This window comes from Hippoglossus hippoglossus, chromosome 5, assembly GCF_009819705.1.
Source record: "Hippoglossus hippoglossus isolate fHipHip1 chromosome 5, fHipHip1.pri, whole genome shotgun sequence".
Lineage (NCBI taxonomy): Eukaryota > Metazoa > Chordata > Actinopteri > Pleuronectiformes > Pleuronectidae > Hippoglossus > Hippoglossus hippoglossus.
In genome coordinates this window covers 13,777,083-13,802,559 of record NC_047155.1, presented here as the reverse complement: position 1 = coordinate 13,802,559, position 25,477 = coordinate 13,777,083, and the positions used below count along the sequence as shown (strand labels likewise).

At 39.8% G+C, this 25,477-nt stretch overlaps 2 protein-coding genes and 3 long non-coding RNA genes across 6 annotated transcripts in view; 4 read left to right on the top strand and 1 right to left on the bottom strand.

Annotated features, from left to right (window-relative positions):
* Window positions 1-18,189, top strand: part of LOC117761518 (inter-alpha-trypsin inhibitor heavy chain H3-like) — a 44,195-nt gene extending 26,006 nt beyond the window's left edge. Inside the window, exons 17-29 of the mRNA XM_034585476.1 lie at window positions 174-355; window positions 701-880; window positions 1,100-1,209; window positions 1,410-1,633; window positions 3,227-3,232; window positions 14,637-14,690; window positions 14,780-14,834; window positions 14,931-15,151; window positions 15,537-15,589; window positions 15,677-15,730; window positions 15,856-15,951; window positions 16,288-16,326; window positions 16,398-18,189. Coding sequence (XP_034441367.1) covers window positions 174-355; window positions 701-880; window positions 1,100-1,209; window positions 1,410-1,633; window positions 3,227-3,232; window positions 14,637-14,690; window positions 14,780-14,790 — 767 coding nt within the window. The 3' untranslated portion in view covers window positions 14,791-14,834; window positions 14,931-15,151; window positions 15,537-15,589; ... (2 more) ...; window positions 16,288-16,326; window positions 16,398-18,189. The remainder of the gene's footprint in view (window positions 1-173; window positions 356-700; window positions 881-1,099; window positions 1,210-1,409; window positions 1,634-3,226; window positions 3,233-14,636; window positions 14,691-14,779; window positions 14,835-14,930; window positions 15,152-15,536; window positions 15,590-15,676; window positions 15,731-15,855; window positions 15,952-16,287; window positions 16,327-16,397) is intronic.
* Window positions 354-17,401, bottom strand: LOC117761521. Its single transcript, XR_004613841.1, has 3 exons — window positions 17,391-17,401; window positions 6,474-6,481; window positions 354-486 (listed from the first exon to the last, which is right to left on the bottom strand). It is a non-coding gene; the product is annotated as an uncharacterized LOC117761521 (long non-coding RNA).
* LOC117761520 lies at window positions 8,167-11,485 on the top strand. The gene is made up of 3 exons (XR_004613840.1): window positions 8,167-8,355; window positions 9,864-11,012; window positions 11,262-11,485. It is a non-coding gene; the product is annotated as an uncharacterized LOC117761520 (long non-coding RNA).
* Window positions 18,190-19,351: 1,162 nt separating the features above from the next.
* Window positions 19,352-20,801, top strand: LOC117761516 (protein disulfide isomerase Creld1). 2 transcript variants are annotated; one of them, XM_034585475.1, is made up of 5 exons: window positions 19,352-19,493; window positions 19,607-19,690; window positions 20,135-20,230; window positions 20,348-20,488; window positions 20,576-20,801. In XM_034585475.1, the coding sequence occupies exons 3-5, from the start codon at window positions 20,161-20,163 to the stop codon at window positions 20,794-20,796; spliced, it is 432 nt and encodes a 143-aa protein (XP_034441366.1). In that variant the 5' UTR covers window positions 19,352-19,493; window positions 19,607-19,690; window positions 20,135-20,160; the 3' UTR covers window positions 20,797-20,801. The 2 variants fall into 2 exon arrangements, with proteins under 2 accessions (XP_034441366.1, XP_034441365.1); XM_034585474.1 differs by having other exon boundaries at window positions 19,424-19,520.
* Window positions 20,802-21,626: 825 nt separating this feature from the next.
* On the top strand, window positions 21,627-22,951 carry LOC117761505. The gene is made up of 2 exons (XR_004613838.1): window positions 21,627-21,773; window positions 21,813-22,951. It is a non-coding gene; the product is annotated as an uncharacterized LOC117761505 (long non-coding RNA).
* The last annotated feature ends 2,526 nt before the right edge of the window (window positions 22,952-25,477 follow it).

Genomic DNA, 25,477 nt, shown 5'->3' with positions numbered 1-25,477 from the left:
AAATACTTAAAGAATGATAAAATATGTCGACATTTTGACATTAACATATTTAACAATTAAGTCTATAAAATGTATTTATGTACGCACTGTAACCTCTTACTCACCCTAGATAGTTGTTTGGTTGCACTGTTTAAGGGTACTTTTAACTTGCCACACGTCATGTGTCTTTGCAGGTGTGACAAATCTGGGAAGAATAAAGTCAAATGTAAAGGAGGCCATTGCAGGCAAATTCCCACTCTACTGTCTTGGTTTTGGTTATGATGTCAACTTTGAGTTCCTGAAGACGATGTCGCTGCAGAACGATGGTGTGGCGCGGCGGATCTATGACGACTCTGATGCTGATTTACAGCTGAGGGTATTCTCCACTGCTGAGGCTTCCTTCACATTTTGAATATATCCTGTTTACCATGTGATTTCTGACATTTTCATTGATAAGTGGATGATTGTATCAAATTCAATTGATGTACCCGTCCTGTACAAATGCACCTTGTAGGTTTCTCTACAAATAAGTTCAGTTTCAGTTTGTAGTGAAAGGTGTATATTATGCATATTTAATTTAATTTTGTTTACTTAATTTAATTTCATTGCCTATTTCATTCTGTTCTATACGTGTGTATGTTCTCTTGTCTACCTCATTCTGACCATCTGCTGCTTTCTTATCTTAGCTGAAACATATTGTGACCACATTGTGTTTCAACAGGGTTTCTATGTAGAGGTGGCCACTCCTCTGCTGACAGATGTGACAATGATATATTTGGGTGGGACAAATTTAACCCAGACTAACTTCAGCCAGTATTATGATGGCTCTGAGATCGTGGTGGCCGGTCAGATCACTGACAACAACGTTGAAACCTTTATTCCACAAGTTGTGGCCCTCTCTGTAAGCATCGCTCCACACTGCACATCTGCTGGAATCTTTGTTATCTTCGTAGTATTCACATATAATGAACTGTTAGGTGTCTATTGTCTCATTTTAATGTTGGTTTTTACTTTAATTATACATGTGTTCCTTGGATGTCTAGAAAGGTGCCATTGAAATTAAATTCATTGTTATAATTTATGATTATTCTTCTGAAAGTTCCTATTTATACCTTGATAGCGGAATAGCAAGGTGACGTTTTCGGAAACAAACATCACTGAAATAGTGTCTGACGACCTCATCCAGAGGGTTTGGGCCTACCTCACAGTCAAACAGCTTCTGGAGAAAGAGTGAGTTTGATGTCAGCCATCTTTTTGTCCTTATGTTTGTAATCAGTCATTGATTGAATGACTGCAAACCTTATATTTCTTTAAAACTACTTAGATGTTGAGTCACCTAATAGTTATAAATACTGGAAAACACAACAAATTGTTGTTGAATCATTGTCAGATGATCAAATGTCAGCTTGTTTAAAACACATGTGACACAGGCTGCAGTTGTCTGGACCGGAGAAGGACAAAGTGAAGGAGGAGGCCTTGGAGCTGTCGCTGAAGTACAGCTTTGTGACCCCACTTACATCCATGGTGGTCACCAAGCCTCCAGGAGAGAGCACAGATGTGCTTCATAAACCAAAGGAAGGTGGTACACACACAAACCCACAGAGGGGTTCTGGAAGAGGTTTTGCAGGAGGTTCTTTCGGAAGTTCTGCAGGAGGTTCTCATAGCTTTCAAAAGACGAGTGGTATGATAAGAGGTAACTTTCCAGGTAAGCAACTAACCTGAGCAAAATAAACACAAAATCGTCAGGGCACTTTGTTATACCAGGCTCGAGACATCTGCTTTATTTGGTATCAGATGGTGCAATGACAATACATGAATTCAGTTATTGCATTTATTAAGAGCAACAGATTCCTGGTATTCAGTTTGTGGATATATTGATAGATCAAATTTTTCAGTATTTATCAATACAAATACTTAAGCCTGAAAATACAGTTAATGAATTAATTAACAAGAATTAACAACTTGATTGTTTTACGAGCAGAAATTGTTATTGTGTTTAGTTTTTTTTTAAACAAGGCAGTGAAATAATTTGGAGCTTTTAGAGACACAAAGTTACACAATTATGTGGCTGAGGGAAAAAGAATGCACAGAAAAAAACACTGACAAAAACGCAGTTAGCATCGAGAAAAAAAGAAAGAAAACTAACAGCTTGGTTCAACTGATCAAATTACCTCTTTCATGTAATAAAAATTCATGTTTTCTTTCTGTTTTACAGGACACCGTCGTACTCCTATGCGCTCAGGTATGTACACACAGTATCTCCATGCACGGCTTTGACTCGACCTGACTCACCTATAGAAACATTAGAGGCACGACACAATTGATCAATGCGCAGGATTGTTTACTTGATATACGTTTTTCAAAATAAAACTGACTTTATCTCAATTAGAACATTTACAAACTTCTCTCCACATCATTCCCTCCTGTAAATGTCTTGCCCTTGTGGAATCTGAGCATAAACCCAAAGATCTGTTGGATGATTTTGAATCCCAGCCAGAAAGTTAAATCAAAACCAATATCGCAAAATGTTATTACCTTGCCCAGATTTCAAGTCACTTGGAAAACTTTTTTTTTTAACCAAGCAAAAATAATTTAATATTTTGTGTTTTACTAAAAACCTTTGATTCATCAGAAGGATGATGAGGCCTTGGGAGGAGTATTTCAAAGTGACCACATCTTAACGTTATGTTTTCATCTTGTCCCTTTTTTTCATGCTGGAAATCGTTTCGTTCAAGCTGGTCAAATCCAAGATTACGGTATGTAAAAACAATACATGCAGTTTGTACAATTGCAGTGTTGACATGTAACCACCCTGTATGTGTCATTGCCTTGTGAGATTAAAAAGGAAAATAAAGGATATGGGAAGTTTCTGCACTCGGACCAAAGGTATTTTTGGAAGGATATCTGATGATGGGAGATCACTATCAGAGTTGTTCAGTTACATGGACGTTGTGGAGCAACTTTATATCTGTGACGTGTGTGTGTTTCTTTATGCTTCGATCAGCATTGGCTGAGATGGACGTATTGCGTGAGTAACTGGTGCTCTGGCCAATGTCATGATTTCCTCCCTTTATGACCCAAAGCGAGAGCTGTTTATACACGATAATACAATTTCTGTACAATATAGCACTTGATAGCTCTTTGTTTTATCAATGATGTTCTGTGCTTCATCAGGCTCTTCTGGATTGGTCCGTTAGCTGGTTCCCTAAGTGAAGAATTATCGCAGGTTCTTGTCTCTTCTGACAAGGAGGTTGTGTTTTCATCGCTGTTTGTCAGTCTATTAGCAGGATTACGTAAAAACCACTGAAGCGATTTTTAGAAACTGGTAGAGTGGATTCAATTCAAAGAGGACAATCCAGGATTATTTTCCTTTTCACTTTTTGAGATAGGTGTTTTTTGTGAATCTGTCAAGGAATAATGCAGGGAACTTTATGAAAAAAAGGTGTCAAATAGCGCACTGATATGTATCAATGATATTTGGCATCAAATGGTGCAATTACAATACATGAATTCAGTTATGCATTTATTAAGAGCAACAGATTCCTGGTATTGAGTTTGTGGATATATTGATAGATCAAATTTGTCAGTATTTATCAATATAAATACTTAAGCCTGAAAATACAGTTAATTAATTCATTAACAATAATTAACAACTTGATTGTTTTACAAGCAGGAATTGTTATTGTGTTTTTAGTTTTTTTCGAACAAGGCAGTGAAATAATTTGGAGTTTTTAGAGACACAAAGTTACACAATTATGTGGCTGAGGGAAAAAGAATGCACAGATAAAAACACTGACAAAAACGCAGTTAGCAGGAAGAAAAAAGAAAAAGAAAACTAACAGCTTGGTTCAACTGATCAAATTACCTCTTTCATGTAATAAAAAATCATGTTTTCTTTCTGTTTTACAGTACCCCCTCCTCCTCCTCCTATGCCCTCTGGAGCAGGTATGTACACACAGTATCTCCATGCACGGCTTTGACTCGACCTGACTCACCTATAGAAACATTGGAGACACGACACGATTGATCAATACGCAGGATTGTTTACTTGATATACATTTTTCAAAATAAAACGTACTTAATCTCAATTAGAACATTTACAAACTTCTGTCCAGATCATTCCCTCCTGTAAATGTCTTGCCCTTGTGGAATCTGAGCATAAGCCCAAAGATCTGTTGGATGATTTTGAATCCCAGCCAGAAAGTTAAATCAAAACCAATATCGCAAAATGTTATTACCTTGTCCAGATTTCAAGTCACTTGGAAAACTTTTTTTTTTAACCGTGCAAAAAGAATTAAATATTTTGTGTTTTACTAAAAACCTTTGATTCATCAGAAGGATGATGAGGCCTTAGGAGGAGTATTTCAAAGTGACCACATCTTAACGTTATGTTTTCATCTTGTCCCTTTTTTTCATGCTGGAAATCGTTTCGTTCAAGCTGGTCAAATCCACGATGACAGTACGTAAAAACAATGGATGCAGTTTGTACAATTGCACTGTTCACATGTAACCACCCTGTATGTGTCATTGCCTTGTGAAATTAAAAAGGAAAGTAACGGAGATGGGAAGTTTCTGCACTCAGACCAACGATATTTTTGGAAGGATATGTGATGATGGGAGATCACTATCAGAGTTGTTCAGTTACATGGACGTTGTGGAGCAACTTTATATCGGTGACATGTGTGTGTTTCTTTATGCTTCGATCAGCATGGGCTGAGATGGACGTACTGCGTGAGTAACTGGTGCTCTGACCAATGTCATGATTTCCTCTCCCTTACGACCCAAAGCGAGAGCTGTTTCTACACGATAATACAATTTCTGTACAATATAGCACTTGATAGCTCTTTGTTTTATCAATGATGTTCTGTGCTTCATCAGGCTCTTCTGGATTGGTCCGTTAGCTGGTTCCCTAAGTGAAGAATTATCACAGGTTCTTGTTTCCTCAGACAAGGAAGTTGTGTTTTCCTCGCTGTTTGTCAGTCTATTAGCAGGATTACATAAAAACCACTGAAGCGATTTTTAGAAACTGGTAGAGTGGGGTATGAGCGAAGGTGAAACGCATAAACTTTTGGAGCGGATTCAATTCAAAGAGGACAATCCAGGATTATTTTCCTTTTCACTTTCTGAGATAGGTGTTTTTTGGGGGGAATTTTGTGAATCTGTCAAGGAATAATGCAGGGAACTTTATGAAAAAAAGGTGTCATATAGATCACTGATATGTATCAATGATATTTGGCATCAGATGGTGCAATTACGATACATGAATGAAGTTAATGCATTTAATAAGAGCATCGGATTCCTGGTATTTTCTTTCTGTTTAACATGACTCACTGGTCCTCATATGGGCTCTGCAGCAGGTATGTACACACAGTATCTCCGTGCACGGCTTTGACTCGACTTTGTTCAGATTACTTAATCTGTCAAAAAATGTTGGGCTTATAGAGCACTAATATCTATCAACAGGTGAAATTGTAAGCAGTTAATGTCTGTGTACACGGTATATGTATTTGACCTCAATACATTCATGCAACATGGTGATAAAGTGGCCAATCAGACTTGGCAGAGGTATTCAGTCTCGTGGTGCCCCTCTAGTTTACATATGAAGATGAAATGACTGTTGGTGCAGTGTTGAGCTGGGCCTGAAGGAAAAGCTCGGAATTTGTCCAGCCTCACCTGTCATGATGTCAATATTGTAGTTGCACGGAGGTGACAAAGTTTGTCTCACACCTGATGGTCGGGGGAACTCGGAATTTCTGTATTGTTATAATGTCATCTTTCATCAATTATTGAGACCATTACTCATCTATAACACAAGAAATTATTAAAGTAAGTTGATGTGATATTCAAAGTTTTAATTCTTAAATTTGACTCTTTATTTTCCAGGTCACAGAAGGATAACGTACCCTGATTTTGGGATGATGCCAACTGCCGTCGGTAAACTTTCATTTCTGGACCATTCCTCTAATATTATGGAAACACCCATGTTTAACTAACAACTAACAAAGCATACTTCCACCAAGGCTCTACAATCTTTCAGACTGAACTAAATTGAATTTACGAAAAAAATATCAATCACATGATTTAATATGAGTAAGATGTTCCTTCACAGATTTCAATACAGGTTAAGAAACCTATTTTTAGTTGAAAACTACATGGAAAAAATATTTGATGAGACGTGTCATCTTAGCTTTAATGTTTCATTTTGATTTACAGTTGTTTATGTTACAATGACACCAATTTTCTTTGGTTGAGGTATAGAATAATGTTTGTATTTAGGGATTGGCTTTAGTTTAGGTGTCAATTAATGTAATTTCCTCTTAAATTAAAACGTCTGTAATTGTATTTAACTGCTTTTGTCTTAATTTATTCACAGAAATGTTTTACGAAATGGAAGATGACGATTTGTCTACAGTCCATTTTCCTCCTACAATTGTGACAGCTACTGCTCCTACTACTACTGCTACTGGTAGAGTATCACTTGTGTACATTATAACGTTGTTCACTGTGCATGGTGTGGGGAAAATGGTGCACTTACAGGACTATAAAAGACAACATGAATTGAATATAAGATAACTAAAATCTTATTTGACACAATTCAGCCAAACATATAAAAAGTTATACAGTGATCAGTAAAATGAGTTTGTACTTTGGGACCCGTATTATCAGTGAAGTCTATCTAACCATTGTAATTATACACAAAATCTAAATTCCCACACCATTATTTATAATTACTGGTGAAGTGCCTGTTCTGAACCAGCCTATTTGGAATGGGCTGGGGGTTTTTTTCAAAATAAAAGCTCTGCAATTCAACTCAATACCAAGCATGGCAGCAACAAAAAGAACATTATGCTTTCACTTTGAAGACCAATTACCAAACAGGAAGAGATCCCATGAATGTTGCTGCATGATGGAGATCAGCACCTGACACCAGTGAATGTCTGTGTCTGTCTGATATGTTGAAATAAAACTAATCAGAGAATCAACATTATCTGACGCCGATTTTGACCCCTGGTTAGACTCACTTTTTGACGACTGCTGTAGTTTATCTGAGGACAAACAATATTCCATATAACAAATTTCGACATATAAACCACAAAAGAAAACATTTTAAGGCAGGTATGCACCATAACTACGATTCTCTAGTCAACTAAAGTCACTCTGGTTTTAAAATCTAGTGTGAGGCCATAACAGCAAATTTCTTTAAATCTTTCTTCCATTGCCATCGAAGCACAGGCATGTTTTCACCTTGTAAACGTAAATTACAAATGATCTTCACACAGAAAGCATACATGAGCACTGATCACAACCGCCTGAGAGTCGAGATGCCATAATACATCTGTAGTTAAATCAGCTGTGTGTCTCTGTGTGTCTGTGTGTCCCCAGCTCCTCTTTCTCACAGGTTTTTGCTGAAAGCTGAAAATCAGTCTATTCCACTGTGCTTTGACGTCACTGGAAATGAACGGCTTAAACTACTTCACAGTCCCAGCAGGGGTCAGTAATGTGTCTCATTTTCCCTTACAGTAATATTAAATGAATGCCTTTTGCTTTTCATGTTTGTAGAGAGTTGTCACTCTTTTTCTGCTCAGGATCTTTTTGTCTGTTATGAAGTGGGTATCAACCAATGTGTACTCCCCACTTTTAAGTTGCGTTTGCTCTCTTTTTGTACCAGAGCTGTCTGTGAACGGTGAGCTGGACTCAGTTGCAGATGGGGGCTTCACAAAGATCGTCATCCGCGTCAAAGCTGACCTGTACATTGACATTTACTTCAATGAAATCATTGTACGAGATGGACAGACACTGACACGCCACACTGGAGAGGAGCACATCACAGCTGGAAGGTAACCTTGTATTGTAATGGTCAGGAATTACATCAAGATCACATCAGGGCAAATCTACTTTGACTTTTCGGGAACATAACATCAACATAACATATAATATTATTTATGATGCTTAACTTTCACTGAATCACTATTGTTAACATCTGTAAATTGCTCTTTATAGGTGACACTTATATGAAAGGCCCTGCACATCCATGGTGAACCAAACGTTTGAAATGTTTTTTGCAGCAGCAGAACATAGTTTAGCGTCTAGGCTCTGAATTAATATAATGATGAGTGATGAGCAAATATTCCAATTGTGAACATGAAGGGATGTACATGGTGAGCAACAATACTCAGATATTCTGTGACATTATGTTCATATTAAGAGGACCAAAATGTGCCAAGAAAACATGTGCCACACCATTACACCCCCACCAACCGCCTGGATTATTGACACAAGTCCATGGATTCATGCTGTAGATGCCAACGTCTGACACTGCAATCAGTGCTCCACAGCAGAAATTGAGATTCATCAAACCAGGCCACTGTCTTTAATGTCCACTTTTGGTCCTCTGCTGTTGTAGCCCATGCATTCGCCTCCAGGTTCGACATGTTGTATATACTAAGATATCGTCTGCTCAGCACAGATGTAGAGAGTGGTGACCGGTTACTGTGTCCTCCGAAGAATGCAGCCTCTGAACTGAGACACAGCTTTTAGTGTGAGGACCTGTGGGGATGTGCAGGGCCTTAAATAAGGAACCGAAAAAAGAAAGTAATGATGATGCATGTTTTTCTAGTGTGACGGTGATTAAACGGAACAAGGAAGTCGATGTCGCTACTGGGGACATACGAATTGTCATCTTACTTCATGAGAGACACGGTGAAAAATTCCTGTGGCCGGTTTTAAGGCAGCATCCATCTGACAACAGCATTGAAGGAATTTTAGGTGGGTGAAAAGGTTGTGTATCTGCTCATGGCCGGGATAGCTTCATTTCCTGTTATGATTAAATATCAGGTCATTGATATATTGAATCAATGTTTGATTATTGTCTTTTTAAGAACCAGACTAACCATTTTAGTGTCATTTCTTTATGTGTCCTCTGTGTGCAGCTCTGAAACCTGCGGTTTATGAGGAGCTGCAGCAAACTCCCTCTTCCAGGCTTAAGATCAATGAGCAGGAGGTGGATGTGGACAGGTACATGTGTGCAGCTGTTTGAGGGTGCTATAGTTGTTATTGTCTATAATACACAAAGATTTATCATGAATCTCTCTTTTCTAGATCCGGTGCTGTTGACTACAGTATTGTCTCTCCCCCTACACTGGGTTGCTGGCTTGTCTCTGCCGATGCTGCCCTGCAGAGACCCCTGGATGACTTCATCGTCGCACAGCTTTAAGTGAGAGCGACGCTGTATCTCTTGAGAAGATCATCCACCTGTTATACTCAACATAAATGAATAAATAGTGTCCCAGATCCGTTTGTCTTCAACTTCATTGATTCATATTTATTTCAAACATTTTGTCAGATGGTATCACTGTTCCATTTTGTTAAGAACAAAAGGACACATGGCGTTGTTCGTTGGCATCAAATCTACACCTTGATTACCTCCCTAAGGAGGTTATGTTTTCGTCTGCATTTGTTTGTTTGGCAGCAGGATTATGTGAAAATAGTGCTACTTTTATACTTTAACAAGAAAACCAGTTCAACCCCCCACCCCCCCCCCCCCCCCCCCCCTTAGTTCCCTGTGCTCCAGAAGATAATCTCTAAGAGCATTTTGTGTGAGCACAAATGCACCTTGTTGATGATCAGTAGAAACAATGTAATGTGGCCTGGCAGAGCCACATTCTTGACAAAACCTGAATTAGATTATAATCACTTACGCCACCTCTATAAGCAAACTTCATTTTCAAATGACATTGTTTGTGGGACTATGTCAAAGCATGCATCAGTGATTTATCTATTAAAAGAGGGCCACAATGTATAAAGCTTCACGATCAACCAAGAACAACAAGTCATGGTTAAGTACTACATCACTTCTACAGGGTTTGTAAGAGGCTTGTGAGCAGCAGAGTTGGCTAGAATCAAACTCTGCAGTGTTGTGTTATTGGCTGCACACTGAATTTAGTAGAGACTACAGATAATGTAACCAGTAACAGCAGGGGCGGATCCAAGGGCAGGGTGGGGTGCACTCGCCCCCAGTAATAATAACAGTAACATAGAGTTCGGGCCAGGGGGCACTGACCCTAGCTGAAATGTGATTGGCCCCTGAAGTGCCCCTGTCCTGTCAGTAACACACAAACAAACAAATCACTTTCAAAATACTTTGTTCAAAGCTAGAGAGCTAACAGTAAACAAGGAATGTGCACCTTACTGAATCAGGAATTGAACATTGATGTTGTACATATAATTGGCCCCTCTGTGTAAAATGTAAAATTATGGCCCCTGATTAAAACTTAGATCTGCTGCTGAGTAACAAAGATGTTGAGGGTTTTATTATCACTGGCCTGCAACTCTGCCATATCACTTTACCCAGTAGGTGTGTTGTGTTGTTTTAGTCTGGCTGGTTTCTGAAGCCGTGATAGGCAGACAATGGTTTTGTATTAAGTACAACAGTGTTTGGTCAAACCAGTCGAGCTGCTGCGTCTGAGCTGTGTGTGTTTCTTCTGGCATCGTCCTCCCTCTGTGAACTGTATACTCAGCGTGGGGCAAAGGTATGTCACTTCGTTTTATTTTGGAGCGGAACTTGTTTGTCTAGGTTGTCATGCAGACGTACGAATCCGTTGCCAACGCCACACAACAAGATAAGGAACATTATTCAGTGCTGCCACCAAATCAGCCCTGAAGTTTTGTATTTATTTAAAACACAGGTATAACATTCTTTAATCCGGCGTTCAAGGTGGCGCCGGTTTAGATGAAGAAAAGACAAACAGGTTTGAACTTTGACCCACTGTGCCATAGTTTCACTGTGATTGGAATTCAGAGCAGGAAGTGGATTATGTGCACTTGAACGCGATGAGGGACTGAGCTGGGAGTGAAAACAAGAAAGAGGGAGAGACATAGGAGACAGAGAGGGTGGAACTTCACCTGAGTCAGGACGCTGACACGCTGTATGGTGCAATTTTTACATGACTCACACTTCTCAGCAACTTCAGTTACATGTGAGAGCTGGAATACACTCCTCAGAGGGAATCACACAGAGTGGGTCACCAAACACAGTAAGTAACCATGATTATATTCCTATAGTATTACTGGTATAACATGATGTAATTTCTAATCTTGTGTTATATATACTACATTGCAGTGTTTGCTTACAAAATGCCTGAAGGTGCTTCTCTTATTTTGTTGATTAAGAGATTTGTGAATTTGACTAATTGTTTTAGTCTTCTTTGATTTCATTTGCATCAAGTTTTATTCCCGGCAAAGAAAACCTACACCTGCATTAATGTGTGTCTCTTCATCCCCAGGCCACAAACAAGGTGAAACCCAGGTATCCTCAACAGCTCGTCTCGTTTCTCTGCTTACCTGGCCAGTGTGCAGTTTATTCCTGGATACCACCTAAAGTTAATCTCTGACCTGTAAAGTCATGAAGCACAGGAAGACACTGGACTTGTTCATCAAGGTGTTAACGTCGCTCCTGGGGAAAGAAATGCTGTAAAACTCAAATCTGCCTGAGTGTCCTGAGGCAGAATGTTTCTCCCAGGGTGGTTGATTTGGTGGGTTTTACTGTCCCTGAGCCCGTCGACCTGCGGTTTGGAGATTTCTGGATATGAAAGTGATGAAGTCATTTGCTCTCAGGTATATTCACTATGCTTGAACACACGCTTGAAGAAGACATTTCCTGTGCTGCAGTTTTCTGTTGACAAATCACTCCTTTAATTTCCTTTCAGGACTGGCAGCTCTCACATTTAAATTTCCACTCGTAGTGATTTATTGATTTATTCTCAAACATTTAATTAAACACAGATAGAGGGTTATAACCATCTGTCATCTTATCAGACCAAGTGGATGTTATACAACCTTTATCTCATAATGGACTCCTGACCAGCAAATAGATGCTCTCCATACTGATTCAGTGAAATGTAAAATGATCTTTTCCTCCTTTTAGGGTCTCTCTGATTGCACCATGAAGGATGAGATAATCCTTCTGGCCGAGAATGATGGTGTGGACGTTCAAAACCTAACAGCAAACTTCAAGCTCTGCTCAGACACCAAGGAGACATGTGCATTATGTTTGATGATAGACACAGAGTTTCACATCCGCCTGGATAACGACATGGAGGACGAAGGCCACTCTGGGAACAATGAGGAGGACGACAGTGAGGAGGCGAGGAAGCCAAAAGGTAAGACTGGAGCCCACTGTCGTTTATTATTTCCTACACCACGGAGGTTTCGTTCTCATCTGTGGTTGTTTGTTGTTGTTGAACGGATTAGCATGAAACTGGGTGGAACGATGTGGTATGCGTCAGAGAGGAACTGATCAAATTTCGGTCTGGATTCGGATTGGAGGATGGATCCAATAACCTTCATTTTCATTGATTTCTCAGAGAATTACTCATGGATCTGGATATAAAAATATTTAGTGGACTGATATTTATGAGTGTGTGAAATTTGATGCCGATACATTTAAAGACAACCACAGCGAACCATAGTGCTGTACAAGAAGAAAGACACAATGTTAAATGTAAAAGAATAAAATAACATAGACTCATGTAAAATAAAGTTAAGGAAGATAAAATTAAAATAAAAATGCAATGATGTGGATTAAAACAGCCGGGAGAAAATGATCGGAGGATCTGAGAGATCTAGAATTTTAAAGTGGGCTGAGAAGCTCAGATATGTAATAAGGGGCCAGGTCATTTTGTTCTTTATTAATGAATAAAATGACCTTAAACTCAAATATATACTGTGCTGTCTCTCTTCTTGGTACCAGTTTTCAGTCTAGTGAATTTAAAACTGGTTTCATAAGGGATCTGTTTGACCTTGGTAGAGGTATTAACTCTAATCAGTTTGTCTACTCTATATAGTTTGCTATCAAACAGCCAGTGTTTTTATGCCTTACATTCCTGTAGTATGACCCATCCTACAAAGTAAATCACAAGTTGTGAAGTGATTTCCTGTCATCCCGACAAGTTGGATGTGTTGAATTCCAGTAATGCATGAAAAGCTGCGCTCAGAGACAATTTCACACACAAGTGGAAACAGATTTGAACACCATCCAAAATCGGAGCTGTTGGAGAGCGTGTTGTGGGATGTTGGGAAATCCTGAATGGATGAGCGAACATGGAAGTTGGTGTGAAAGGGATAATGTGAATTTAACTGTAGACTACATATGTGTGTAAATGATTGTTGTACACTTGTGGGTCCTTTTAAGTGTGAGTTTACATGGATTTCATTTATTTTTCTCCCAGTTAAATCAACCATTACCAGTGAGTTTTAACTAAGCCCCACTTCTGCCTCTCTGTTGCGACAGCTTCTCTGACAGTGTGCTATCAAACAGCGTCTACCATGCCCACATGCAAGAAGGTGGAGTTTTCTGTCAATCAAACAGCGGTTACTCAGCAAAACCGAGCAAAGGTACAGTGTACTGGATTAAAAAGTCTTTACTGTCAGCCACTGTCATGTCTTGTAAACTCTGTATGTGTATGTGTGTGACGTCTGTAGGTTTCCATGGTGATTACTAAACCGGCTGGGGTTTCCTTCAGCAGCAAAGTGATTGTATATCCTTCTAGTTTACTGCATCTAACTCAACGGGTTGTTGTTCCTTCTCTAGAAGAAGGTAAAGTTTGGTCCTTCAGAGGTTTAACATCAGAACGTCTGTTGAACTCATGACACAGTGTCTGACATATACTGTCTCACCATCTGTCCTCAGTGTGTTCCCTGGAGCTGAAGAAATGTGTAGAAGAGTGTCATGGTGAGAAAAAGAATCCCCTACACAAAACATTACCAGGTGTTCCCTGTGCCAGTTTGCATTTTTCTTTGTCTTTTGGAGTTAAACCAGTTTTTCTTTTCTTCTTTTCAGTGCCAGAACTCAGGATTGTAATCCCCAAAGAGAAGAATCACGTGGAGCTGCAGTTTGATGGCAGAAATAATGGCAGCTTGTCCGTGTGCATCCAACATGAGCACAATGGGATTTGTCAGGTTGGTGTCCAAACATGGAGGAGTTTTTGTATTTGGTGCAGAGGTGGAAGAAATATCGAGATTATTTATTCAAGTTTCCTCCAGCACACTCCTGATTCTTTAAGGTTTGGATAATGGATGGATGGATGGACTAAATCATTCAAGTAAAAGAAGTAAAACCACACTGCAAAAAATATTCAATCATAAGTTAAACTGAAATTCAATGTTAGAACATACATAGTCAATAAAACGTACTGAGTACCAAAGTTAAAATTAGTCCACAATGTTCCCATAATGTTGTATTATTGTTACATATGTATAAGTAGTATTTTGGGTTGTAGCTGCTGCAGGTGGAGCTAATTTAACACATTTACATACAGTTGGGTTGTGCAGTGGAACAGTTTCCACAGTTTGTGACATGTGTTTGTTTGCAGTGAGTTAAATGGGACAAAGTCCATATTCCAGCACCTACATATCATTATAGTTACTCAACCTACATTAGCAAAGTATAAAACCCAGTGCCAGACTATTCATTGGCTGCTACGCAACCAGGAGAGACTCCATGTGTTTACTGCTTGGTTCATAGTCCAGGGGTGACATCAAACAGAGCCAGGCTTACCTTCACCCTTTACACACATTTTTTTATGCTGATCTTTGGTTACTATGAATCTAAATCCTGTGTAATAGAACTGTTTTTCTCTCTGATTTGTAACTGTGCAGAGATGGAAGAGGAAGACCATCCCCTCTATTCTGTGACCCACTGCATGTGTCTCATGGTACAGTCACTATCACATCATGATAACATACAGCTGACATATCAACAGTGCTGCGTCCTGATGTGACCGACATGTTTGTGTTCTTTTAGACATGGTATGATCAGAACTCCGTGCGCTCTCGAAGATGCCCCTTCGCAGACATGGGTGAGAAGCCATGAGGTCTCTTTTTTTATTAAGTGTACAAGGCGAAGAGTGGGTTTATTTTTATCTTTGGTATGTTGTCGTCTCCTGTGTGTCCAGATTTCGCTCAGAGGAACGTGTGGCAGAACGTGTCAGTGTCTGTGGGCCAGGGTCAAACCAACCAGCATGGCACACTGCTGCTGTGGAACCTGTCTGCCCCCTGCAGGCTGGAGGGTGAGGTGTGGCCCTGTCTCAAGGAGGGCAGCAGCTGCAGGGAGATGAGGGGCCCCAGACAACAGCTGGCAAATAGAACATGGAGACAAAACCGCAAAGGACTCTGGGTAAGAAAAGACTTAGTGACCCTAGTAATCCTCATTTTTAACCTGTTTGTTGCACTGTATGTGAAACAGTATCTACTCTGCATCAAGACTTATGTACTTGTTTCCACATTTATAGGAAGCAATACAATAGGCTTTTTAATACTGCATGAAATATCCATGCTTGTATGGCTGCACCATTGAATTCAACTTTAATATTCACCATGTCAAAATGTTCATACATTTTGCTCAACCTTAATTTTCAATATTCCTACATTTCAGATATTTGGTATAATTTGAAAGTTTGAGATCTCCATTAGAATTTAGAATTGATTTCTGTGTGCTGGGCAATGTGTGGCTTCCCGGCATTTTTAGAATCTAATGAGATTCACAACTTTGTCCCCCTCAGGAGAAAACCGGGTCTTTGAAGACATCGACCTTCAGCTGTCTCCATGTGTAATGGTAAAGTATTCTCGGTCGTCAGCCACAGAGTCGTACAGTATAATGGCTGAATTTGAATAACTCATCCATGTTTATCTATTTGTGCAGGTGAAAGTAAAGGGAATGGGACATGAGTCTGGTCCTTTCTGTTTTAAAAAACCAGTAAGTGACACTGACACACTTTATACAAACTGACACTGAAGGTGTATTTAGCTTGTATTTAGCTTGCGTACAATACACATGCAATGTACATTAAAAACTAATATTCTTTTTTGTTCTCATTTCAGCTGACAGGTGGCGCTGGAGTCTCCTGCTTGTCTTTGTCATGTTGCTGTTTAGCTTGACTATGCTTGTGTTCTATAGACTTCACGGCTTTGTCAAGAGTGAGTTCTAACATCCTTTATCTTTTTCTTTGCATTAAGTGTAAATGTGTAAGAATAAGGAGGAAATCCTACAATACATGACATGAATAGAGAACAGTGTTTCATTTTTCTGCTCTGGAATTTGTAACCAACTCATAATAAACTAAAAGCGCAATCGTAGCTCGCATACCTCTGCCACATCTGATTGGCCACCATCTTGCAAGTGCCTGTATGGAGATCAGATTCATCCAGATCAAACTTCACATGTTCATGAAGATCTCTGCATTATTTCTTGAGAAACTCTATGAAATGTTGAACACTTTATCAATATTTATTTGATTCCCTGTCTTTTTTTAGAATGGGTGTGGAGCTGGCATCATGGTGGATTTGTGAAAAGTAAGTTTCTTTCTACTTTTTCTATACAATATACAATAGAGCAAACTCTGAAATTCATCCCCTCTTTGTAGTTGGCAGAGAGGGTCGCGTGCTGCTGCTGAGCCCCCCAGATGTGGATGATGGTGTTTCTGAGTCAGTTTGTCGACTTGGCTCTTTGCTCTGCAACCAAGGCTTCAATGTGTCCGTGGACCAGTGGAGCAGGAAGGAGCAGTGCACTCTGGGCCTCTGCCTTGGCTGCACTCTCAGCTACTTGAAGCTAAACACCCAGGGGGACCGAGTTGTGGTCCGCTTTGAACCCAGAAAGCCTTGGAGAGAACGGAGGAATGGGCGCATTAACCATAAGAGGGTTATCACGAAAAAGATGGCAGACGAGGGCCTTCCTCAGATATGGCTCCCCTTACTCTGATGTGTTCGCAGCCTCTCTGTGCCTCATTCAAGCGGACAAGGAGCAGGGCAGGGCTGGAGAGCGTTTCCTTCTGGTGAAATTTGACTCAAGTCCAAGCAGCGACAAGAACCTACCAGAGCTGCTTCAGGGGCTGCCTCTGTTCCAGCTTCCCTCTCCAGACCCAGGCCCTACTAACTGAACTACGTCTGGGCAGGACAGGGAGGAGATCAGGTGGAAAAATGTGGACAGGATGGAAATGGGGCAGATCAGATGGATGGAGAGCAGAGACTAAAGAAGGATCAGACCAGCAAAGGACCTCACTATGTAAATATATTGGAGTTGATAAAAACTTGGAGACAATACCCTTAAAGTTCTCATGAATGTCAGGAAGGACATGTGCATCCAAGTCATGAAACAAAGATCAGACACTCTGAAAGGTGGACAATAATCTATATTGTCAACAAATCCCATTAAGACCAAAAGTTACAGAAAACAACAACACATTGTAAAGCTCATTTTTTTGAAAATGTGTTGTCCATTTTTCTGTTGGTTGAACTTGTTGATATTTCCCCATGATCTATAAGGCACCTATAGACCTGCTTTATTATCGCAAAAGAAAAACGCAGAAATCTCAATTTCTACAATATGGAGCCTTTAATTTCCAATGACAGCTGAGCACAGTAGTTTTTAGCAAAGGTTTCCCAAACTGGAGTAAGAAGCACACTTGCTTAGCACAGTTTTCAGCTGAGGATGTTTTATTGCAGGACACGTATGATGGCCTCAAAACAAACTGGAACATGTCACCCAGCGTAACCACGTGGATCACTGGTGACTTTTAACTTGTTTCTAGACAACAAAGAGATCAGGGAGGAAAAAACAACAACAGTCACTTTGTTTTGGTCTTTTTTACTAAATGTTTTTGATCATGTGTCGGATAACAAATATACAGAGACTCTTCCTTCAAGCAAATTGATTAACTTTAACTCAACCTCCAACCCCACAGAGTAGATATAGACTGTAAGAGCGTCCACACTTGTCTATAAATAAATTGTCTATAAATAACGTTGCTTATTTCAGCGTGTGGCAGAGCTCGGGCTGTGATTGGCAGTCTTTAAACTCGCATTTGATTCTGGCAGCCAAGTGTAAGAGGAGCACTTGTTATTTATTACATCACATCCCGGCAGGGCGGTGCGGAGAAACTGCTGGGTGCTCCGCTCGCTCGGGATGTTTGAGGCTTTGAATCAAACACAAAATGGTGAACCTTTGACAGAACAGTCCCGAGTGAAGTCGACGCACTTGGAGGAGGTAAATAAAACCAATGACTTTAAATACACTTCTAAGTTTTGTTTCCAGGATGACTTCAAAGCTTGTTTACAGTTAAAGTTGTTGACATTGTTAGAATGACTGTGAGTAGATGTGTCAGAATGTGACTCAGTGTATACATTATATTATATTTTCATAATAAAAGTTGAATGAAACGAGCCCTTATAAATAGTAAACACCATTCATGACCCTGATTTGTCATTAGGATTAAAGTTTATGTTTCAATGTATTAAATCTCTGCGTGTCTCTATTACAGCAGCGCCACACAGTGGTGGAATAAGTCCTAACTAAAGCAAAATAAGAAATACCACAATGTGAAAGATCTCTGTTAGCATTAAAAGTCAATTCAAAATCTAAGTTAAAGTACAGAGGTATTATTGATAAAACTACTGGAAAAAAGAGTGAAAACTATTTCAGAGCACAAGTTTGAACTAGTAATTTGAACTTTTACTGTTGTTGTTCAATCTATGACAAGTCCTCTTATACTTTATAGGCAGATCATGTGTTTGTACATAAAACATGTCTGAAATAGTGTAGTAGCTGGACCTGAATAGAAATATAGTGAAAACAGGGACGCTGGAAGTCACTTAGAGATGAGTGTGCTATTATCATATTAAATGCAAAGTTTTAGTATTTACGATTCTGACATTTTACACAACAACAAACTGCAAACCTGAACACAATAGTGATGCATGTCAAAGCAACATAGTCCCATATTCAGCTATGGACACAGAACGCAGGTTCCTACTCTGAAGTTGTGCCTGAGGTCATCTATTATTATAAAAATATCATATAGTAATAATAATATATATAGGCTAAAAAAAATGTAGGCTACTTTCATTACTCAAGGAAATTAAATGACAGGCGTCTTTTTAATTGATTGGTTAAGTAAAACATTTTGCCTTTCAGTTACACCCTTTGACAACAGGGGGTGCTGCAGCCCCCTCAGAACCCTGCCTCCAACGTCCTTGAGTAAAATTATAGATATATAGGTCTACTATTGAAATTTAGTGAAATTATATAAAGTGATATGAAAAGATGTAAAGTCTCAAGTACCTGAATATGCTACTAGAGTAGAAGTTCTCTTGTTGCTCAGCTTTAAATACCAAAGTGATCAGCAGCTGCTCATTCATTCATGATCACATGGACGATGAGATATAAACCCAAAGATGAAGCATGTGTCCTGATGTCGACAGGAGTTTGATGCCAGTTGTTATTCTCTCAACTTTCAAATATGTTTAAATTCTGTGATATTAACGGAGGATATAAACAACCTTATTTTCTGGACCAGATGAGACTTTGGACGCCTCATGGGAAGCTGCTGCAGGCTGCCTGGCTGTGGTGCGTGTTGGCGGCTCAGGTGCACAGCTGTCCTGGTGCCTGCAGCAAGTGTTCAGGCCCAGAGAATGACCAGTGTGAGGGATGCAGAGCAGGATGGACGCTGCATAATAACACCTGTGTAGGTACTGTCTGCAGAGCACTGAGCGTGAGTCTGGAAATCATCACGTTCTGCATGGACGACACAGGACGAGGAGATTCGTCATTTAATATTTGTTTTGCTCTGTTTCCTAGACATTGATGAGTGTGGAACGGAGCTTGACAACTGTCCTCTCAACAGCTACTGCTTCAACACAGAGGGCTCGTTTGAGTGCAGAGGTCAGTGGGTCAGAACTGGTCTCATGATTTTATAAAATATCCCACAGCCTCAAATTATTTGTTTTTAACCAAAATCCACAGACAAAAGCTATAATTAATATAGATTTATCACACTGGGCAATGTTGTTGGCATGTTGGCTTGTACACCTCTTTTCAAACTTTACGTGGGTATTTATACTAAACTGTATTTTTTCCTCTAAACCACATTATTAATTGTAATGTAATTACTTTCTCTTTAGTTCATCTTTCTTTTTTATTTAAATTGCTTGATGTTTTTATGTTTATTCAAAACGCTTTGCAACTTTTTTGATTGAAATGTGCTATAAAATAAGAATACTATAATAATAGTTTTTCTCTGTCACTTAAATGCAGCTGTAAGAGCTATTGACAACTCAGTGCATTGTAAGATAAAATATGACATGGTCACTCCCACTCTTTCCTCAGACTGTGACCCAGCCTGTGTGGGCTGTATGGGTAGCGGACCAGCCCGCTGCAGAAAGTGTGCTTCTGGCTACAGGCTGACAGGGTCCAAGTGTTTGGGTAATTATAAATGACTGATCATTTTACGTATTATTCCATGTGCATTAACTCTTCTGATGAGCAGCAGTGAAGTACATCTCTGTGAGGAAGTGATGTGCCTCTCGTTCTTTTGCTCAGACATAGATGAATGTAGTGACAGGGTGCTCGCCTGCCACGGCCTGGACGAGATTTGTACCAACACCGTCGGCTCGTTCCGCTGTGACTGTGCCAAAGGGTTCCACCGCAAGGGAGGCGTCTGTGTGAGGAAGCAGCTGCCTAGTGAGTCCCATCACATGCACGCAAGGATGTTCACACCCACATTCTAACACCCAACCTCACTGCAGCCTAACCTCGCTCCCCCTGCAGGCGTTGAGCAGAAAGGCCTGTTCGAGGACATCCAGGATGATGAGGTGGAGGTGCTGCAGCAGATGTTCTTCGGGGTGGTACTCTGTGCTCTGGCCACACTGGCCGCTAAGGGAGACATGGTCTACACATCTGTATTCATAGGGGCAATGGCAGCCATGGCGGGGTACTGGCTGTCAGACAGGGGAGACCGTGTGTTACACAGTTTTATGAAGGGACATTAAAACTCCCCAAAAAAAATCCTCTCACCTGCCTGACATTGGACAATATAAGTTACTGAGCTGCCGACTTTAGATACAGACGCCCACAGACACTAAAAAATCAGCCACTTCAGAATCAGTTTTTATCTTGTTTATTTAAAAACATTTTTTTTAACTAACAGGGAATTATAATGTTTGCTATGACACACCTTTTAGACGTCATACTGTAAAGTCACATTTATTCTTGAGTTTGTAAATTGTCGTATGATGAAGCTCATTTCAAGCCTGGAGCTTTTCATCAGTATTTCACTGTCTTCATCAGTGGATAAACTTTGCACAAGTGAGGTCTGTCCACTGATGAAGACAGGGACATGGAGCTGAAATGGACTGAAGGTGAAGAGTTTATGGTCGTGACAACATATGTGTCCCACTTTGAAGAGAAAGAGAAAGACATTTGGAGACTGTTCATTCCAGTGCATTTGGAGCAGCCACAAAATAATGTTGCCTGGTGAAGCTTTGATGCAGTTTTACAGCTTTATTCAAAAAGTGTCAAGTGTGTTCATAAAGCATGTAGCACTTAGTATTTATCACGTTGTATTTATACTTCAGATGAAATACCATATAAAATGATTTTTATCTTTTTTAACCCCTTTCCTCCACGTGTGCATTCACATGTATTTCTGTAGAATATAAATGCTCAAATAAATATTGTGTTTACTGTGTTAACACACTTCATAATTGGGATTGTTCTTATTTTCTAGGCGGCTGTTGTTAATGTTGTTAATGTGTCATCATTCTGCATCTGTCATCATTGGAGGATGATCAAGACTGATATCTGTTTTATTCAGTTCAAATGTTAAAAGTAAAAGTACTTGTTCCCTAATACAACGGTCCACTTAATCATAAAGGCTCTGACTCGGCAGTGACCTCTACTGAATCCATCGCAGGTGTTTCTTCACCAGTGATGCTGCTTCTTTCTTTGAAATAATAAAAAAAACTATGTGAACATGTAACAATGCTTTGTAAAAAATGTAGTGGAGTTCAGACTACAGATATTTGCTGATATGTGGAGAAGTAAAATTAAAAAAAGGACCTGAAAATAAATCTTCTTAAGTTAGAACAGACATATAAAACATTTACTTAAGTAAAGGAACTTTGTTATCCCACCACGTACAGTGTTAGTAATTCAGACAAAGTGACAGGATGAATAATTGTTGTTCAAAGTTATCAAAATTCATTTTTAGCACTTTAACATAATTTTTCACTGCTGAGCATATCGCAACTTTCTGGTTCACTTGAATTGCTAATGCTTGTGCTTAACAACAGTATGGAATCATGCATTGATTATGTGAACTATATTTGTATTATCAATGGTTGACCGATTTTAAGTTTGACGAGAAAATCACAAATGGAGACAGAAAGAAAGTCACTTTTATTTGATGGATATAAACAAGCTGGCCAACACTCAATAGTAATATTCTGATACAGCACATACAATAGCAAACTGGGGCACTGAGGACAGCCTCCTAGGTTTAAAAAACAGAAAACAATACAGAGTCTCCATGCTTCATTCAAAACTTTGACTCAGTCTCACTTTTTTTTTCTCTGGGGACTTCCTCTGATAAAGTTCTTTTTTAAATAGATTTCTCTCTTGTGCATTCACATCACGCACAGACACACACCCGGAAAACAAATGCAGTTGTGCTCACACACACACACACGCACACACACGCGCACATGTATCTCTTTTCTGAATACATTTACACCCCAAAAAACATGCTGCACTCTCACAAAACTGCACAGGCTGTCTACTAAGGGGACACAGTAAGTGAGACACACACATCACTCTCAAACACAACATCACACCGTCACGATGCAGATGCAATTAATGTATGAGGAATGATGCATCATGGGAGATTAGCTCACGTTCACACAAGTAATCATTCAGCATGCTGGACACTCACATTTAACTTTGTTCCTAGGTCTTTTCTGTACAGATCAAACATTTACTTATACAAATAGTACAGTCTCAAACTGGCATATTCAATAAATAAAGCTAACTGAAATACAAAAATGAATAATAAAAAAGTAAACACAATATTTGCTCTGTCAAAAAAAAAATGTTTCTGGCATTGGTCACAGTGATTTGTTTAATTCAAAGTTATTTAGTGATGTAGAACAAAAGAAAAACAACCTGTATACATTGATATAGTGAAAATGTGTTTTAGGCCGTTCATACTTTTTTTGTGAAGGCCTTTTGAAAACTACTGGTGAATCTTCAGGCCTTTCAATGCTCACGCTCTCTACCACACGGCTGCTTCTAGGCACAGGTGCAGACTTGACTTCTCGAATCCACCTCACGCCCAGTGCAACGTCAGTCATTCACAAACCGGGATCAGTCTTAAGTCTAAGCCCAGGAAACCAGCCCCAGCATCTAAGCCCCATTTCTCCCAAAACCTGTTTGACACAACAGCTGAGAAATCGCTCTGCATAGAGAACAGGAGATTATCCTTACATCGTCACTTTCAGTTGGCACGTTATGTAAAAATCAGCATGCATGGGCACAATTGAAATGTTTCATGTTGTTTACCATGTAAATCATATACGCTATTTCATGGTAGGAGAACCCCCTACTTCAAGTATTCAGTAGATAAGGACCTGAAAATGGAGGATTTGTACTCCGCCCCCCTGATGGTGAAGTGAGAGGATTTGCGCTCCTCTGTCTTGTTTGCATTGTCGTCCCTTCTTTTTTGAGAAAAAATAAAAAATAAAATAAAAATCCAAATCAGGACCTTTCTCTTAACATTCGTAAAACACGAACACCATCTGTTGATTCTTGGTCAGTGACAGGAGCCGTGAAGGTTCGCGGTGGAAGCAAGAGACGTAGAAATGATGCATGTATTCCCTCGGTTTGAGGAAGATGGGGGGGACATGGAAAGACGTTTATATACAACAATCAACACTTGGCCATTTAAGGGAGACACACAGGCACCATGAGAGGAAGGAGAGGAAGTGGAGGGGGTAGTAGTAACAGTCTAATTCAATTTTTCCACTACACTGTAACAATGTGTGTTGGTTTTTCTACGTTTATCAGCTTTTTAACCACGGTCACATGTCACCACTTCTGTTTACAAGACGACGACGACAAACACGCAAAAGAAATGTTCATCCCGACAGAGTCGCTCAAACCTCCACTTAGATAGTCCTCACTCACAAGTGCAAGTTTCCGTCGGCTGAGTGCAGCAGACGTAATCTCATTGCTACTTATGTGAGCTGCAAAATTCTGTGTTTTTTTTTTCTTCTGAGTTGGTACCACAGGGCAGGTGGTCTTCAACTGAGTTGTTTTCACACGTAGAAAGGAATGTAGTAATGTAATCTTCTCTTAACTTCTAAATAGATTTGGATATAATTCTCTTTTTCCCATAAACTACTTTAAAGCTCTTTTTTTCACTCTTTTGGACTGTCCTGTATTTTCAGACAGGGAATGTAACTTGCTGCTGCTGACGCTGCTGCTTAGGGGTTTTCTCACAATGTACAAATCAGAGGAAAAAAAGAAAAGTCACACCACTCAACACGAAATAAGACATCTCCCCGACCTCCAGCCAGTTAGAAAAATAACCATGAAGAGAAAAAAACATAGTATCTCGTCAGCTTGTAACGATTTTCTCACCACGTATAGACACAATCTATAGATTTCTCTCTATATGTATAATATATGCATATCTATCATATAAGTGTACAGTTGTCATGAGGCACAGGCCACCTTGTTGAGAAGGAGTAAACAAGTCACTATGTTTCAGGAGGTCACACAGACTACTGGTGTTTGTACAGGGGTGAGGGGAGCATACTGTGGGTGTCAATGGTACAAACAGACCTGCAGGGAAAACATCTATTGGACGAAGCCCCCACTTCATAGTCTATAATGGAATTTATGACAGCAATATTCATAGAGGGGAATCTCCTCTGTGTGGGTCTCCAAGTGATTGTTGCTCACAAAGCCCCCATTGTCAAATCGTATATGTACAAAGACTTTTACAGCTGTGTACGAAGTCCACTGTGGCATCAAGTCCCTCGACTGTAAAAGGACTAAAAGATGCTCTTGATGAGGTCTTCTGACACCATTTAGTTTGAGCACCAGCAGAAGCACCATTAGTAGAAATTCCTGCAACACAGAGGAGGTGCATAGGTGCATTGCCTCAGAAACTCAAAATACTCTAGTGAATATTTTCTGACCTCTCTCTTGGCCATTCAGATCGGGTGGTTCCTTACTCTAAACTCGAGTGCGGATGGGGAAATAAAAATGCATTCACTCTACGTTGACATCTGCATAGATTGATTCTTTTTTTTTTTGACTACTTCTGATTAAAATGAGGTAACATGGAGAGAAAAATCTATGGCAACCACAGCCTTAAGGCTAAAACAAGCCCAAGAGCTGGAGGGCCATGCTCATGCAGCCAAGGAAACCCCTTGATGCTGCAAGCAAAGCCAAAGGCCTACTACAGTATCAGTCGACTGAAAGCTCTTCCTTCTCTAGCCAACAAGAAATGAAACATGCCGCCTTCAGGTTTGGGGAATAAAGCAAGTGTAGGGACACTACGTCATTATTAGACATGCTGAACATGAGGTTATCTAGAGAGAGATGGAGGATGAGGTGCGTATAAAGGTAAAAGAGAAGATGTCCTACAACCAGATGATAAAACAACAG

Excerpts from the sequence above, each read along its gene's own strand:
- LOC117761516 (XM_034585475.1), top strand. The coding sequence starts at position 20,161 with ATGGGTAGCGGACCAGCCCGCTGCAGAAAGTGTGCTTCTGGCTACAGG. Across the intron at positions 20,231-20,347 it reads GACAGGGTCCAAGTGTTTGG|ACATAGATGAATGTAGTGAC; the intron begins GTAATTATAAAT and ends TCTTTTGCTCAG. Across the intron at positions 20,489-20,575 it reads TGTGAGGAAGCAGCTGCCTA|GCGTTGAGCAGAAAGGCCTG; the intron begins GTGAGTCCCATC and ends CTCCCCCTGCAG.